At 43.5% G+C, this 16,557-nt stretch overlaps 1 protein-coding gene across 4 annotated transcripts in view; it reads right to left on the bottom strand.

Moving 5' to 3' along the window:
* Window positions 1-306: 306 nt before the first annotated feature.
* mtmr4 (myotubularin related protein 4) overlaps window positions 307-16,557 on the bottom strand; it is a 42,939-nt gene continuing 26,688 nt past the window's right edge. For 2 of the 4 annotated variants that reach the window (XM_085364320.1, XM_085364319.1), the window contains exons 4-19: window positions 14,309-14,425; window positions 13,288-13,317; window positions 12,679-12,761; window positions 11,712-12,071; window positions 10,255-10,368; window positions 9,968-10,158; window positions 8,650-8,778; window positions 7,794-7,905; window positions 7,173-7,368; window positions 6,846-7,031; window positions 6,432-6,602; window positions 5,222-5,376; window positions 3,656-5,069; window positions 3,406-3,516; window positions 3,196-3,284; window positions 307-2,010 (exon numbers count right to left, since the gene is read on the bottom strand). In XM_085364320.1, coding sequence (XP_085220446.1) covers window positions 1,833-2,010; window positions 3,196-3,284; window positions 3,406-3,516; window positions 3,656-5,069; window positions 5,222-5,376; window positions 6,432-6,602; window positions 6,846-7,031; window positions 7,173-7,368; window positions 7,794-7,905; window positions 8,650-8,778; window positions 9,968-10,158; window positions 10,255-10,368; window positions 11,712-12,071; window positions 12,679-12,761; window positions 13,288-13,317; window positions 14,309-14,425 — 3,636 coding nt within the window. In that variant the 3' untranslated portion in view covers window positions 307-1,832. The remainder of the gene's footprint in view (window positions 2,011-3,195; window positions 3,285-3,405; window positions 3,517-3,655; window positions 5,070-5,221; window positions 5,377-6,431; window positions 6,603-6,845; window positions 7,032-7,172; window positions 7,369-7,793; window positions 7,906-8,649; window positions 8,779-9,967; window positions 10,159-10,254; window positions 10,369-11,711; window positions 12,072-12,678; window positions 12,762-13,287; window positions 13,318-14,308; window positions 14,426-16,557) is intronic. The other 2 variants (XM_085364321.1, XM_085364322.1) reach the window with 2 other exon arrangements.

Genomic DNA, 16,557 nt, shown 5'->3' with positions numbered 1-16,557 from the left:
TACCATGATGTGCTGCTTTTTGAGCTCTTCACTTTGTCAGACAGGTCCCATTAAAAAAAAACAACAACAACAAAAGCAATATTAATATTAATATTAAAATTGCAAAAAAACAAAAAACAAAAAACAAAAAAAAAAAAAACCCAAACCAAAAAAAAAAAAAAAGCAAAAAAGAAAAGAAAAGAAATCAAGAAGGGGGCAAATAATTTTTCACAACACTATAGAGGTGATTTAAATACTTATAGACAAAAGAAAATGAGATGCATACTGTAAAAGAAAAAACAAAATACAGGAAACCAGATCCATGATATAATCCTTTATTTTAACCCATGGGATTTCATTTTTACAGTGCATTTCTTTACAACAATAAATCATTAAGTGACAGGTTTTAGCCACCACTACGGATCAGATAACTATGTATGTTACATTTCTGAGCTCCTCAAAGATTTCAGCTTCATAAACACCGTGCAAAAGATTCCAAATATTAGACGATGATAACTACAAAGGTAACGAATCCAGCGATATCTGATTATCCACTGACATTGTTAGCCTCTTGTTATCAAACTCTCAGTTAATCTTTAGTCGTTTCAGTGTTATTAAGCAGCTAGCTATCTGTACCATTAAACATACAGAGAGGTGGCCGATTAGAAACCTGCTGCCATCCATAACAAAGAAATATCCTTTGAAAAGAAAAGAAAAAAAGAGAGAGAGAGACAAAACAAAATATGGCACCATTGTCTCAACAACCAGTAGACAAACATTTTTAAGGGGACTGTTGCCAAACTACCCTTAAAAACAAAAAACTAAGAGCTCTGTTCAGTCCTCAGCATGTGGAGGAGTCAGTCAGATGGACATAGAGCTTTATGTGGACACCAAGCCATTCGACTAGAGGAACATCAGCACAACCCTTCAGTCACATCTTCCAAGCACCTTCAAATGACTCATCTGAAGAAGACTTCACAGAAACCTGCTGCCTCCCACCCTCATTCTGTCCCCGCAAAACCACATCAGTGTGCGCCACACATCCCTCAGAGCGTTGCACCGCGACTATACCAGAGAAAAGCATAGATAAAACACACAACCACATCGACTGTGCACATACAGAACACACTGCAGCAAAGAACATGTACACGACCTACCAAATGCACGTTAACATAAACCCAGTCCAGTTATCCATCACATGTTACATTCAGGCTCCGAGAGGACAAAAAAAAAAACAACAACAGCAAAAAAGATGCAATGGCAAAGTAAACAGCAGATTTCTCCCTTTTGCTCAAGTTTGGTCACAAGTGCCCTCCATTACATGACAGCTAGTAGTGCACAAAATAAGAATACAAAATTAGACTTTTAAATACTGTAGCAGCATTTCTTTTCTTTTAAAGTTGCAGCCTCCAGTAGTACAGGTACAGGCTTTGGAGTCCCCCGACACGTGGAAGGGTGAGCGATTGTCCTCTGAACTGCGAGACGGTGTCCGTCAGGAGGGTGCAGGTGTTTGGTACTAAAAGGTGTGTGGACAGGTTGGAAATGTGTCTCAGGCGGGGGCACCACTAGAGGACTGAGCCGTGTGGAGGCAGCAGGACGCTGCGGCGCTTAGGCCTAAAAATGTCTTTGACCAACCCCCTCCTCCACCTGCTAGCATGCCTTAGCAATCCCTTCTATTACAGTCTATACGTACATCTCCGTTTTTAAAGCCCAGCGTCCCAAAGAGTAACAACTGCTCCTCATTCCCGCCCCTGCAGCCAAACTACAGCTGATTGGCGGTAAAAACAGCGCACAGCTCATCAGTCCCATACGAGCAGGACAAAGCCGAGGCGACAATGCTTCAGAGGTTTCTCTCAGCTGGAGGCTGTAGCGATGGCCTTCTTAAGCTGCTGGCTACGGATCTCGCGGGTGCGGGACTCGAGGAGCAGGTCGTGGCAGGTGTTGCACACCAACACGGGGTCGTAAAGCTGCTGGTCTGGGATGGGAAGCTTCAGGTGACAACAGTCTTTACAGAACACATTACCACAGTTCCTGAAAATGGAGAACACATGTAACGTTATTAATAGGACAAATAATATTTGATGTGAAGGTTTCTAAGACATTTTAGATACCAAACGTATAAGATTTCAAAATAAAAGATCCTCAGGACCCAGAGAGGGCAAAAATGAAAAGGCTAAATGCAGATTATGGATTGATGAGCAGCACAAACAGCTTTCCGCTTCTTCCTGAAGCACATTTAAAGGTCTTTTCACACATGGCAACTTTACTGCATTCCATCCGTCTCTATTGCATTTGGGAACGGAAACACAAGTCATTGTTTACATACATTATAAATCAGCTGATTCTATTTATTACATGTTGGAAAACTTGCTGTGTTTAAGTTACATAAAAAATGGATCTAACAGTTGAACACATGCCCTGCTCAGAGTGCTGCTCTGCCTGTGAATATGAATTTTCCCCCCTGTCTAAAATGTCTCAGTGGAGCATATAATTAATTCCCCAGTGAGTCAAGAGCCTTTGATGCTGAAACCAAAGCTTGGAAAATGCACAGCAAATTGTCTTTTAAAGGCATGCTGCTGCTTTGGCAGAGTCACTGTGCAACTAAAGAGTGCAGAGAGAAACAGGCATACAAAATATACAAACACAGCCAGCTTTTAAAAGGAAACACTCAGATCTCTTAGGCAAGTGCTAATCGTGAATCAGCTTCACTTCAAATGCAAAAAAATATTAAGGCTTAAATGTTAAAAAGAATTTGCACAGCATTTGGAAAATGTACTTATTCTTTCTTGTTCAGAGTGAGACGATGAGACTAATCTTGTACTTGATGTTAACCAGCAGCTGGTCAGATTAGCTTAGCACAAAGACTGAAAACCGGCTGAACAGTTTGTCTGGTTTTATTCAAACAGCAACCAAATTTGCCTTCAAAACTGCGCCAGAATAAAAGGAATAGCTGAGCACATAATTGCCCAGTAACACAGCAACAAGATGCTTTCACACTGCTGACAGCTAGCAAAGCTAGCATTAGTTAACCTGAGCTAACAGGCTTATGGCTGAAGCTTCACATTTACTTTCTTAATCTGAGCAAATACGTAAACACAAATATTTCCACACTAATATTAATCTAGTCTAATCTTGGCATTTATCTATTTTTTCCTCCAAGTTTGAGCACTTGTTGGAAAAATTAACAACAAAAAAGAAACACAATGAAGTCTCTACCTGCAGTGGTGACGTCTCTTGGCTATCCAGAACTCACAGTCACAGTTGAAACAATGGGAGGCCATGTGGTCGGGCACCCACCTCGTAACCTACACACAGAGATAGGTATCAGAAAAGTGTGAGACATAGCTCTGCTCCTGGACATGCAAGTGAGAAGTGAGTGGGAACAAGAAAGGAAGCGTGAAGACAGAAGCTCTGTAGGACACTCACCTCAGTGTCCCTGGGCTCCACTCGATCCCAGCTGCCCTCGGACAGACGGTCCTCGCTGTGGGTAGACAGAGAATCTTCCTCATTGCTGTTGTCTGACTCACGCAGACATGTCTAAGGAGAGAACAGAATGAGATCAGAGGATGGATACAAATAAGAACTCTTCTGAAAATAATTGAGAGTAAATACTCTGAAGACAAAGAGAAATGCTTTTAGCTCTTTCAGTAAAGTCTGTGCTTAAAAAGTCACTCACAATGTCATCCTCGTACTCGACGTATGGCTCTGAGGGAGGGGTGCCATACTGTTGACTCTCAAGCCTCATCTGCAGCTGTCGCACCTGCTGTCGCAGCACCTCAACCTCCTGCTTGTAACCCGCCTCGATCTGACGCAATCTCTGCTGCACGGCATCCATCGGCACAGGCAGCCCATCGTCATCCAGGTAAGCCAGGGCCTGGGGAGGTGGTGGCGAGCTGGAAGCTGAGGGTGAGGAATAAGAGGCTGGCAGGAGCTGATGGGCTGCCAGTGAGTAGCTGGTGAGGGCAGCAGGCCCACACAGTCCAGTGTAGCCTGCACTCCTGGTAGGCCATCCAATCTGCAGCGCACTGCTCGGACAACAGAGCGCCTCCCTGCGGCAGCACTGCGAGCCATTGGCAATGGCAAAGCCCTGGGCGCGGAGGAATTTACTGGCAAGCCGGCGGCTCTGGTGGATGTTGGGGTGCTGGCCCCGGCTGGCACCAGAGGCAGACTGGACCAGACCCTGGACACTCTCCCAGTGGGAGCTGAGCAAGCACAGGTCCGAGAGCTGGCTCTGGGAGATCAGAGGGCGAGCAGTGACCTGGATGCAGTCTACAGGAGCTGCCGCTAACACGCGCTCTCTTCCACTCGCCCCATTTGTCCTCGTGTCCTCCTCCTCCTTCTGGGGTTGAGCTTGTGGCTGAAACTCAGGCTGCTCCTCATCATTCAAAGTATTCTGCGTAAATTCCTGGGTCACTGCGGAGGGCGAGTTGGGGGGATGATCATTCTCACCTGTAAGAGTCTCAGTGGAGTCCCCCATGGGAAGGAGTGGTGTTAGCTGCTTTACAGCCAGCAGGCTCTTTGACTGACTATCAATTTGTCCTTGAAATACAGAGGTTGGTGTGTTGGCTGCAGGTTGAGTGCTTTTGCAGGGCAGAGGTAAGCAGGGCTCTGATTTATGAGTGGGAGATGGTATACTCTCAGCAGTCCTACAAGGGCTCTCAGCCTCCATTGGAGCTTGTTGGAGTGGAGTATCTGTGATCTGATGCAAAGCTTGCATGAGGGCAGGAGTGGAAAAGGCAGTGTGAGCAAGTGTGACATCCTCACTGAGGGGGACAGGTGAGAGGGGCAGGGAAGGCAGGGGCTGCGTAGTGAAACAGGGTCCATCCACAGCCTCTTCAGCACCCACTACACCTGGGACAGCTTCTGGAGTCGGATGCACAGATTGTCCCTCTCCACTGTCCACCGCAGTGTCAGGTATGAGCTCGTTGGAGCCTTCTACAGCGGGTTCTTCCACAGCAGGTGAGGGCTCCAGTGCAGAGCGACCCTCCTGGCAGTGCTTGTTGAGATTGGGGTCGCTCGACGTTCGTGTCAGGGGCATCCCATTCTCAAAAGCTGACAGAAGGTCATCCATGGAGCGGGTCTTAGGAAGTCTGTAAATCACCAGTACATACAGATCTTATTTTTTAATGTGTATAAAATGCAGTAATACAGTTCTCCATTTTGAACTCTAGAGGGCAGTCTGACTGTTTGCCATAACATTACTAGTCAGACTGCGGCAATAGTATTGTTCAGACAAACAGACCTGTCCAGGGAACGGGAGGTAAGCTCATCTCCTGTGATGGAGGGCGGGAGGTAGAGATCCACAGAATCATCCACAGCAGTGCAGGGGGAGGAGGTGGGCAGGTAGACGGCTGTCCACAACTGTAGTGCCCGAGTATGGCAGACTGGCTGCAGCACCTGGCAGACAAATGCACCGGGAGGATAAGTACATAGTAATGGCGTCTAAGATCCAAACTCTTTGAACGTGCATCAGAAAGGATGGCAGGGAAAGTAGGATAGATTTAATCTTTAATCATACTGAAGTTCAAAATTGGAGTCACATTATCCATTAATCAAAACACTTATTGTGCTCACTGAGATCGTGACTGAAGATTATGATCATTACTATGATCAACTGTTTCCTTCAGCAAGTCCCCTCACTGAACACTTTCTGAAAAGCACAGTGGCTTTAAAAGGAAACACTCAGGAAGCAACTTCCAGCTGCAACTATACTAAACTACAGGGTGGGCCATTTATATGGATACACCGTAATAAAATGGGAATGGTTGGTGATATTAAAGTCCTGTTTGTGGCACATTAGTATATGTGAGGGGGCAAACTCCTCAAGATGGGTGGTGACCATGGTGGCCATTTAGAAGTCGGCCATCTTGGATACAACTTTTGTTTTTTCAATAGGAAGAGGGCCATGTGACACATCAAACTTATTGGTAATGTCACAAGAAAAACAATGGTGTGCTTGGTTTCAACGTAACTTTATTCTTTCATGAGTTATTTACAAGTTTCTGACCACTTATAAAATGTGTTCAATGCGCTGCCCATTGTGTTGGATTGTCAATGCAACCCTCTTCTCCCACTCTTCACACACTGATAGCAACACCGCAGGAGAAATGCCAGCACAGGAATCCAGTATCCGTAGTTTCAGGTGCTGCACATCTCGTATCTTCACACCATGGACAATTGCCTTCAGATGACCCCAAAGATAAAAGTCTAAGGGGGTCAGATCGGGAGACCTTGGGGGCCATTCAACTGGCCCACGACAACCAATCCACTTTCCAGGAAACTGTTCATCTAAATGGCCACCATGGTCACCACCCATCTTGAGGAGTTTGCCCCCTCACATATACTAATGTGCCACAAATAGGACTTTAATATCACCAACCATTCCCATTTTATTACGGTGTATCCATATAAATGGCCCACCCTGTACAAAAGCTGTGAAAACCAGCAGGTACCATGTCATGAGAAGGGATGTAGAGGAAGTTCTGGAAGTTCTTGTTTGCTGTGCGAAGCAGAGACCACACAGAGCAGGTGCGTTTGTAGATATTCTTTGCCTCCCTTTCACGAGCGTTGTTGCACAGAAACGTGCCGTAAAGACACGAGTATGTGTGCTGCACCAACTTGACCTGGACATGTGAAGAAGATGCATCAAGTCAGGCCTTTAATTACAGCACTGATTAACTTTAACTCTCATTGTCGGTGTGTGTGAGACAGCTGACTGATGTGAAACATGACCATGTGACCCAAGACTTTATTCATTAGGCCAAATGTATGGTTTCATGTAATCCTGGCCACTTTTTGAAGTTTAAAGAACATGTAGAGATTAATGCGTAAGACAGACTAGTATAGAGTGCTGTCCAACCACCCACCAGGAAGGCCTCGTTGAACTCAAACAGGCAGGGGAACTGTTTGAGCAGCTGGTGAACACAATCCAGCCACTGCAGGAAGACGGGACACTGCTCGCTCACATCGTCTGAGTTCTCCTGGTGGCCACAGCGGTCCCCAAACTTATGACCAAAGTCCAGCCATTCCGTCTCTACGAGCACCTGGAAACCCTGTGGATAGCACAGAAGTCAGTACCAAAAGCAACAAGAGAATCCAGCAAAATAAGTGCTTACCATATCTATGAGAATATGCCTGCATGTCATTTAAAAATCAAATACATTAGATTAATACTGAACTGTGCAGATGCTCACCTCTAATGTCCTGTAGTAGGGGTCCAGCAGGACCTTGGCGAGGGCTACAATCTGAGGCGTGCGGTCCCACCCGTCTGAGCAGTGTACCAGGACAGGACGACCGTCCCGCTCGACTGCTGAACATACCAGAGTGGCAGCCTTCAGCATGACCGACAGGTGCTGCAGCCAACGGGTGCTCTCCAGTGCTGAAAGCCAGCTGGAAACACGAGAGGGGGTTGATTAGGCAACAACTAACCTATATGGAATATGTCATAACTGAGGTAATCTGATACAGCAGGATACAGCATAGATTGGGTTATTTGGGTTAGCTATGACAGAGCAGGGAGGCACCTCTCTGGAGGCCTTTCTGCTTCACTTCACACATTCGATGTAAAATACACACAGCTGACGTATTGAAAACGCATGTAAACATGGGAACAAATGGACAGCCATAACACACATGTGCTGTTGGTTGACGTGTACAGACAGACAGCTGGCAAGCCCAGCAGGAACAGGACTGTGTTCCTGTGCCTGTGTGGTGTTGCCTTACTGTGTGGTGAACCCACTAAAACAGAGAAGGTGGAGGGAGGTGCAAATGAGGCCAGAGCCGCTCAGAGAGAAAGGTCACATAGATCAACTTACTTTCCTGGATCGGGGATCTGACTGCAGACAGCCCTGAGAGCCTGGAAACTGTTCCGGATAGCATGGATGTTGGCCATTCCCATGAACATGACCTCACAGCTGGGGTAGTACTCTGAATACAAACAAACAACAATTTGCTTTCAGTGCAACATTCATAGTCATCTAACAGTGACTGTGTGTAGTCACTGGTAGCAATAACATTGTCCATTTAGTCAAACTGGACTGCACTAAATGTGTTAGCAAGTCACTGTAGAGAGAGGGGATTGTTTCCAGAATGGAAAAACAGCACTTTGTTAAACAGATGTGTGATCAAAAACTACACGAAGAACATTTTAAACTTGCTCTGTAAAGGATGATTTCTATAAGACAGGTCTAACAACATGAGCACTGACAAGAATTAAAGTGTGTGCAAAAGCTACAAATCACAACCAATATCCTCTAAACTGCCATCATAGCAGAGCCTATCTGAAAGCCATTAGTTTTAAATATTCAAGCTGATCAAGGAAAAAGTTGAATTATGATATAATTACCCATATACTTGTCCAGCTGGCTTTAGTATTATTCAAATTGTTTCTGATTGTTACATAAGTAATTAAAAAATAATTAAGCTCCATAGAGCTGAGAGGAATTATAAAGTTGGATATTAAAATTATGTTAAGTCACCACAAGCAGGCAATTTTAGAGTACTGAGTAAAAACACTGTTTTACTTCTCACCGAGTTTCCTGTCTGCTTGACTCAGTAGAATCAGACGCCAAATGATACACACACACTCCAGATAAGGTTCACAGATGACAATGTTTCTAGTTTAATTTGACTTTTTGAAGATGGTGCAAAATGTTTTGGGATTATGCCAACCTTCACATTCGCAGCCTCCGCCCTTAGCTCGGTTAGCCACTGCAGCAGTGTATGAGCGAGCATCCAGAATCAGCAGCTTCTGTGTCACAGTGTTGTCATTGCAGCTGGAGCCGCCCGTCAGAGATGAGTCTGGGGAAAGAGAAGATTCTGATCATTATGAGCAGACAGTGTAATGCGAATCGACCTGCCAGGGAAAGGAAGAAAGAGAAAGTGTGAAAGGAGGAGGACGGTGTCAAGAAGGGAAGGGAACATGATTAAGAGAAACTGACTATTTGTAACCTACTGAAAATCAATATCTCCTCATGATGAACACCACTGTGTTACCTGGTAAGTCAAGAAGCCTCCTTCCCACAGCTTCTGCAGAGAAAGACGACTGGAACTGAAATACTTCTCTCTGCACCCTTCTCTAATTGTGTTAAAAGCTCTTTTATCACTTTCTGTAATTTGACATATCTGTGTGTTCCTTATAAGTTAATATGGAGGGGGGAAAAGGAAAGCAAAACCACTGAAAAAGATACAAAGAGTTGTTTTTCTGAACTGTGAAAGCTGTGCTGACAGCTGTCCTACTTTCTGTAACTCACAATAATTACAATGCAGCAACACTGATGCATGTACTTTCTGTTAAAAAGGAGAACATCAGCAATGGAAAAAAACAAAAACAAAACACATTCCCAGCCCTGTGAATGCTTGCAAAGCTCTGAAAACACCAGAGTCCCAGCTATTAGAGGCTGTTTACAACCTGGAAATTTAGTGATCTCCTCTCAAAGTTCAAAGTGCTGATTAAAAAGAAGCTAATTAAATTTATGGTGTGCACAATAAAAGCGATTCATGTTAATCAGCTACCTTTATACTTTAAATTGGTGATGATGTATTTATGTATTTGCAGGTATTATTGAAAATGCAGTTACATTACAATTTATTATGTGTTGGTTCTCTTGGAAGTAAAAGTTGATAATTAAACAACAGATAAATGCATCTCTTTCTCTCTGGTCAAAGTTTGTGAAAGAAGTCTAGAGTTAGAGAGTGTTTGGCCAGGTTTGCACAGCGTGATCTGCTGTTATGTGTCTGGATGACTGCAGAGAGAGAGAGTCTGTTTCAGACACTCACTACTGGAAGCACTCTGTTTGGTATAGGTGTGTGGGCTGCCTGAGTAGACTGCAATATGATGCGATCACTAGCTGTGACTTTAAGAAAACGAGTGAATTTAGACCCTGGATGGTTTAATTTGACAAACAGGGTCATCGTGTAATGCAGAGATGTGCAAATGGATGAGGAGTGCAAGTATGGACGTGCAAAGAAAATCAAACAGCAAGATTACCAAAATCACCATCGGAAGAGTCAGTAGCTTCCCCGCGTTGTCGATTTGTTTGTGCACCCTTGGTTCCGCTGTCCATCTGACAGGCCTTAGCGATGGACGTAACTAGATACTCATCATCTGTGTTCCTCCAGCCCCACCAGCTAATCTCAGGCTGGCTACAGCGGGCGATCACTGCCCCGTTCTTCTGGTGCCTGGAAACGAAGGTTACAGAGTTAATTAACCTAAAATGATGGATTTTCTTCAGCTTGCACCCATATAAGCTGGAGAAAACATGCACACAAAGTTACCTGTAGACCACCACTGGGATCCTCTTCCAGGATCTAAAAGAAGCCACACTCTCCAGCTCCTTGTCAGTGATCCAGATTGGAATCAGAAGCTTCTGTGGGTAGCTGGAGCACAGCCTACAGGATGAACAGGTAGTTAGAGGTTCTAAAGCATAGGTGTCAAACTCTGGCCCGCGGGCCACATTTGGCCCGCAGCCAAATTACATTTGGCCCACGAAGCCATACCAAATTACTATTAGAGCTGGCTTACTGGTATTATACAGCTAATATATACCGGTATATATTGTTTAGTATTAAGCTTTGCTTGTTCCATATTCAGTTTTTCAGCAAAACTTGTTTGAGTCCATAAGAAAAGATTCATTCTTATATCTGGAGGAAGATTTTTTTTTCAATAAATATTAATGTTAGCCCGCGACTTTGTTCCAGTTTTGAATTTTGGCCCACTGTGTATTTGAGTTTGACACCCCTGTTCTAAAGGAAGTTTTAAAACAGTTTATAATGCTGCATTATCTTTTGATGAGGAAAACCAAGATGAAACTGGCTGCAAAAGGACATTCCCTAAAATGTTCTGGTTTTCAGGGTCACTGCAGCATCAATATCTCAGCTAGACCAGAAAACAAATCAGAAACCTCCATCTGTCTCTGCTTTCTCCTCTTTCTCTCCCAGGATACTTTCTTCAAATTATATTCACTTGCTCAGAGTCTAATAGCAGGAGGGAGAGAGACTGTGTGTGTGTGTGTGTGTGTGTGTGTGTGTGTATAAAATACAGTGCTGAGTCATGGGCCTCAGCAGGCTGTGACTTGTTTAATTAGCCAGTTGTCCTATGTGTGTGTGTGTGTGTGTCTGTCTCAGTGGGGTGTGTTCTCCTGGGCCCTCCAAACAGACTGACCTTTTTTTTTGTAGCATTTATTTACCCAGACTGCAAAGGAGACCCCGATGTACAGGTGCACACACTCATACACCCATTCAGTCTATTGTTTCTACTTAGGTGACTGCCTTAATACAGTTTATCTTAGGCTGAACTACCCAACCTGGTAGCCTCAGCGCGCTGTTTGTTTCAATGACAGGGAAAATTGCAGCTTTAAAGACATCCTAGATTAGCCATTAGCTTGTCTTGTTTAAAGTGTACCTATTGGACATCCATTAATCAATTAAGACTTCTAGTCACAGTGGATGATGATGAAAACATCAAAGTCATATATCTAAAAGATGTGGAATTTGCTTCTAGGTGTTGCCTTTCACTTTGAGGTACCCTTTTCTTCCCTCCCATCCCTGGTGACACTCTCATTCTGAAAAACCTTGGATCTCATCAAAAAGTAACTAACTCTAAAATTCTGCCATTCACCGTCAACTATCCAATCATTACTCTTTATCATGACACCATTCTATACTACTAAAACTAGATGCAGTCATCAGGATATACCTGCTGTGCTTCTCATGGTTAAGCATCAGTGACATACTTGTAGTTGCAGTTGATATCAGACACTCTCCAGATGTTTTGAGTATCGAAGCCCATCCTCTTGACCTCCATTTCCATTCTCTGACGTACATGATCACCTACAAACACACATAGAACATGGTGCGAGGGTATAAATGAAAAATGCCCTCTCAAACATTTACTTGTTCTAAAACTGTGAACGAATGTGTGTGAACCTGGGCGACAAAGATGAAGGTGCTGATCTTCATCATCAGCGCTGCCTCCTAGACACCACGCGTGATAGGCCAGGGCGAACAGGTCCTCCAGCCGTGATGGGTGTGCTATGGCCCGGTTCAGACGTTTGACCCACTCCTGGCACTGCTTGAACGTTGCAAAGTGGCATCTGTGGAGATTAGAAAGATTAGTGAGATCCAACAAACCCTTCATGCACTGGGGACTAGGAGAAAAACAAAACAAAACAAATCAGCTGTTCTGTGATTTTCCAGCCTTTAAACCAGAGTAGTAATGTGGTTGCTTAATAATGTGGAACCAAAATGCTGCTGGGCACATCTGCTACCGAGTATGCGACAGTTCCACTGGTTTTAAACTGTTCATGAACACAAAGATGAGAATTTACCAACACCCTTTATTACCTTTGAAACCTTAGTTTCAAAAAAGTATTACCTACATATTATTTTACATTTCCTATCTAAGGTGGGTGAATGACAGTGCGTCACAAGTTGTAGTCATTGATGATTTTAGTCACAAGTACAGTTCTGCAAAAACACATAATTTGACTTTTTCTCCATGTCAAGTCCTTTTACATTATTGCTTAATTTGATCTCAAGTAAGTCAAACTGAACTCCAAATTCGGTCAGTCTGTTGTTATGTGTACAATTTACAATTGGTAATGTGTACAGTTTCCTAAATGAACCCATAGTATTACTAATTCAAATGTGTATCAGAGTACTGTGCTGTAAGAGAGTGTAAGAGTGAGGGGCTCTTCTTACCTGACAACTTTAGAGTCTTTGCAAATGATGTGCAACTGGAACATATCTCTGCTCTCTACACTTTCTATCAGCCTGAGAGGCACCTGCAGAGGGAGACAGAGAGCACGTGCATTTAGCCTGATGGCCCACTGTGTGAGCAGACAGCACACTGGCAGAGAAATTACCACCCTCTGGTCTAGTACAGACTGTATCCAGGTTAGACACACTAAGTAAACCTTTAACCTGACTGCAGAGGAACAAAAGGCCACACTGGTGTTCCAACTTTGCCTCTAGAACTGTTATGATACCATGTGACAGCTACAAACCTGCCGTCCCTTATGCTTTTCAAGCAGGTAAGTGGTACTTTAGAGTACGATGTTAATGAACCCCCGACGAGGTTTAAAAAATCCCTTATGGACAAACCTTTGAGCATAAGGACTATGTATGCGCACTTTTTTACAAATAATGGCCAGTTTAATTCAAGAGAAAGAGTGCTGGCGACACAGTCATTTCACAAAATGTAAATTACAGTTTGGCCTCAGTGCATCCCAATCATGTAAAGTGAAGAGGAGCTTAATGACAGCTGTCTAGACTATGGCAGAGGGTGATGTTTTATCATATGGTACTCACAGATATGTCAATGTCCACACCTGGGTAGGTCTAAAACACAGTGACACCATGGAGCACAGACAAGGAGAGAAGGAGGGAGGGAAGAAATAAGACAGGAGGAAATGGAAAAAAACAAAACAACAAACTATTAAACCCAAAAAGGAGGCATTGGGAAATGAAGAGTTAAAAGGAAAGTAAACACCAAAGAGGCTGCGAGATGAAAAGACAACCGAGCACATCACGCTGTGCACTATTTGTAGCACATGGCCAAGTCAAATGGAAATCATGACGAGAAAGACAAACACAGGCGGGAGTAAAGGGCAAGAAAACAGCTTAAAAGTAAGAGGCTGTAAAGAGTTGTGAAGGGGAGGTGTGGGTGAAAGGTTGTTTGCTGGCATTCATACAGTTCATGTGTGCTTCTGGGGTCAAGGCAGGAGTCTGTCTAAGTAGGAAATCAGTTTGATAAGGACTGTTAGTCTGTGACATTTGAACTTTGTGTGGTAATCTCACTCTCCTCTGCTTAAAGTTAAGGTGAGGACGTGCCTCGGTGATTGGCCCTCGCCACCTCCTTCGTTTTTAAAACTGTCATCTTTTCCAGAAGCTGAATCCTTCTGGAAAAGATGACATGGATTTGGGAAGAAGGATTTTCATTGCCAGTGAATGCAAACAACCAGCCTATTTGTATTTGAGCAAGGCCTGACGTCAGCAGGAGCGAGCTGGTGGAGAGCACTGCCAGCCTGGATGTCACATTAAACCTTTGTGGTTTCAGGATTAGAGGGTCTAGTGCTCCTGTGATTTCACCTTGGTACAAACAACTACATGCCAAGTAAGCTAAAAGTGCTCAATGGGTACCCCATTGAAAGTTTATTTGCCTTGTTGCCACAGTTATTTCTTAATGAAAACTTATATGGGGGAAGGGAAAAAGTCTAATTGCATCCAAACTAAACATCCTTCCCTCTCCTCTGCTGGTGGCATAGGGCTCTGGCAGAAGTGACAGTTCTGTGATTCTTTGTTAGGTTTGTTGTCAGAGACATGCACTCACATTGATGACTGAGTCCTTGAACTTGATGTGAAGTCTGTAGTTAGAAATGGCAATGATGGCTTCATCAGCACGGCCAAGATATTCCACACCTTCCCCCTGAAGAACTGGGAACGGCACCTGCAAAGACCCAAAAACAATGGAACTGTTTAAGTCTCATGTGCATGAAACATTACACCAGCACGCATTTAACAGCTTTATTCAATCTACTGGAAGTCTAATCCTGACAGAACATATTATGTTAATGCTGCGTCCTCAGTTTTGGTGCAACTCATTCTAAATATTGATTGTGGGAATGTCATTTTTGGACAATGACAAATTAAATTTAACTTGGTCAAAAAAAGAAAAAAAGTAATCTCAGAGCAAAACAGCAAGATATGTGACATGATCTGTTAAGCTCCTTGTCATACTTTTAGAGGTACTTAAACTCAAATATCATATTGGCACGGCATTTCATTTTTATAAGCAATACCCAGCATAGCTGACAGCTTGTGATCATCCTGTCAGAGTAATATTGAAGATAAAAGAAAAAGAGGGACATGAGAAAAAGCGTGCATGTGTAGCTGTCCAATTAGGGCATATGAGTTTTACAGAAGAGCCTTTGTTAGCACAGAGGGGCTTGTTGGTAGGAGGGAGACTGTCTGCTCCGGTGTAGAGGGAGAGGGATCCCAAACTGTCCATTAACATTCCATGGCCATTTGATTAGTCGCAGCCAAGCCCTGGCTTCAGCCGCAACGAGACCCCTACATTAAGGTAATTGCTTCCCAACAGAGGTTAACAGAACATTTTTCATTTCATTCTGAGGCAGGGTATTATCTTAAAAGTCGACAGAGTGGAAGAGACACATGGTTGCACGTGCCAACTCCCAAAACATCTTTTCATTTATCTAAAACCGGAAGCTTTTAATCAGTTTCAGACCAGCTGCTCTTGTTGTTATTCTGTTTACTTTACGGCTTTTTCAATATAATTAAAAAAAGATGCACTGAAACAAAAGATCTTGAATAAATGGTGTTGACCAGGAGCACAAGTGTTAGATTATAAAATAACTTTGTGAAACACTCTCGGCTTTGTGATGAACTGGGGGACTGTGTTAGGCCCATTCCGTCTTGACTAAAACACACTTTTTTTCCTTAGTTGTCACTTGGATGCGATTGGCACGAGCACAGTTATTGTGCTATGGCTGCTTCAAACTAATGAAAAGTGCGACACCGGTCTTGTTGTTGAGTTGCTAAGTAGTGAGGAAAGTGTTGCTTAGAGACAACATTACCTCATTCTGTATTAGCATGCACTGCTGAGTCATGCTGAAGAGGACCCACTAGTGCATGTTAAAAAAAGACAACATGCAGCAGAGCAAATGCAAGGCTATAGCAGGCCCACTTGAAACAGCTAACACTGCTGAAAGAAGAGCTCCACAGCACAAAAAGCTAAATGTGACCGATATTCCCATCACTCCATCCAGTCCAACAGACTATTTACTCTCATGCCAAATTGCATAAAACTCTAAAATAAAGCAGGACTATTATGTAGAAATCCCATCGAGTGGTAAGAGGTCAAAAGATGTTGATGATGGCTGATCCATAAAAATGTTTGTTGTTTTTTTTAAAAAAAAAAAGCCCTGCTATTTATCACTGCACCTGCTGCTCATCAATAACTGAAAACTTCCACATGAATCGAGACAGGAAGCATGACGAGGGGGAAAAAAAAGTGTAGCTTAAACTGGGAAATGGAGCACATAGTACTCTGCGCTCAGACATCAGCAGAGCCAAATATAGGCAGCAGCAGCCCCCTCCTTCTCGGCACAATAGAGCGGGACTTTGAAATATCTTTGGGATTAAAATATTTCAGTTTTTCAACTGTCCTCCTGTCCTTGAAAGTGACAGGAGGACAAATGGCGCTGACACCTAGGTTAAGCTTAAAAACCATGTAGCTACTGACTGAGGAAAAGGACCGAGGATACTGTTTTACAATATATAAAAGGAAAACGCCACAAAAGCAAAGGAAAGGTATATGATTTCATTAAATACTGGCTCAGTGGCAGTAGAAATAAACAAATTCAGGTAGAGAGTGTACACATTTATCTGCTGTGGAAAAGACTTGAAGTGTGTTGCTAGAAGTGCCATAGTTAACATGCTGTACAGACTGCAAGCTGCATTAAACAAGCTGTGCTCCAAAAGTAGGTGCATGAGTCACTGGCAGCAAGCAAGTGCAGCATAAGATACTGTGTCACGTTTCCTCTACGAAGCCTTCAGCAG

The sequence above is a fragment of the Diplotaxodon limnothrissa genome, linkage group LG10 (genome assembly GCF_057381915.1).
Source record: "Diplotaxodon limnothrissa isolate DT_005_m linkage group LG10, D_limnothrissa_male_GT1.1, whole genome shotgun sequence".
Taxonomy (NCBI): Eukaryota; Metazoa; Chordata; class Actinopteri; order Cichliformes; family Cichlidae; genus Diplotaxodon; species Diplotaxodon limnothrissa.
Note: the sequence above shows the minus strand (reverse complement) of the source record. Positions and strands in the feature narration are given on the sequence as shown.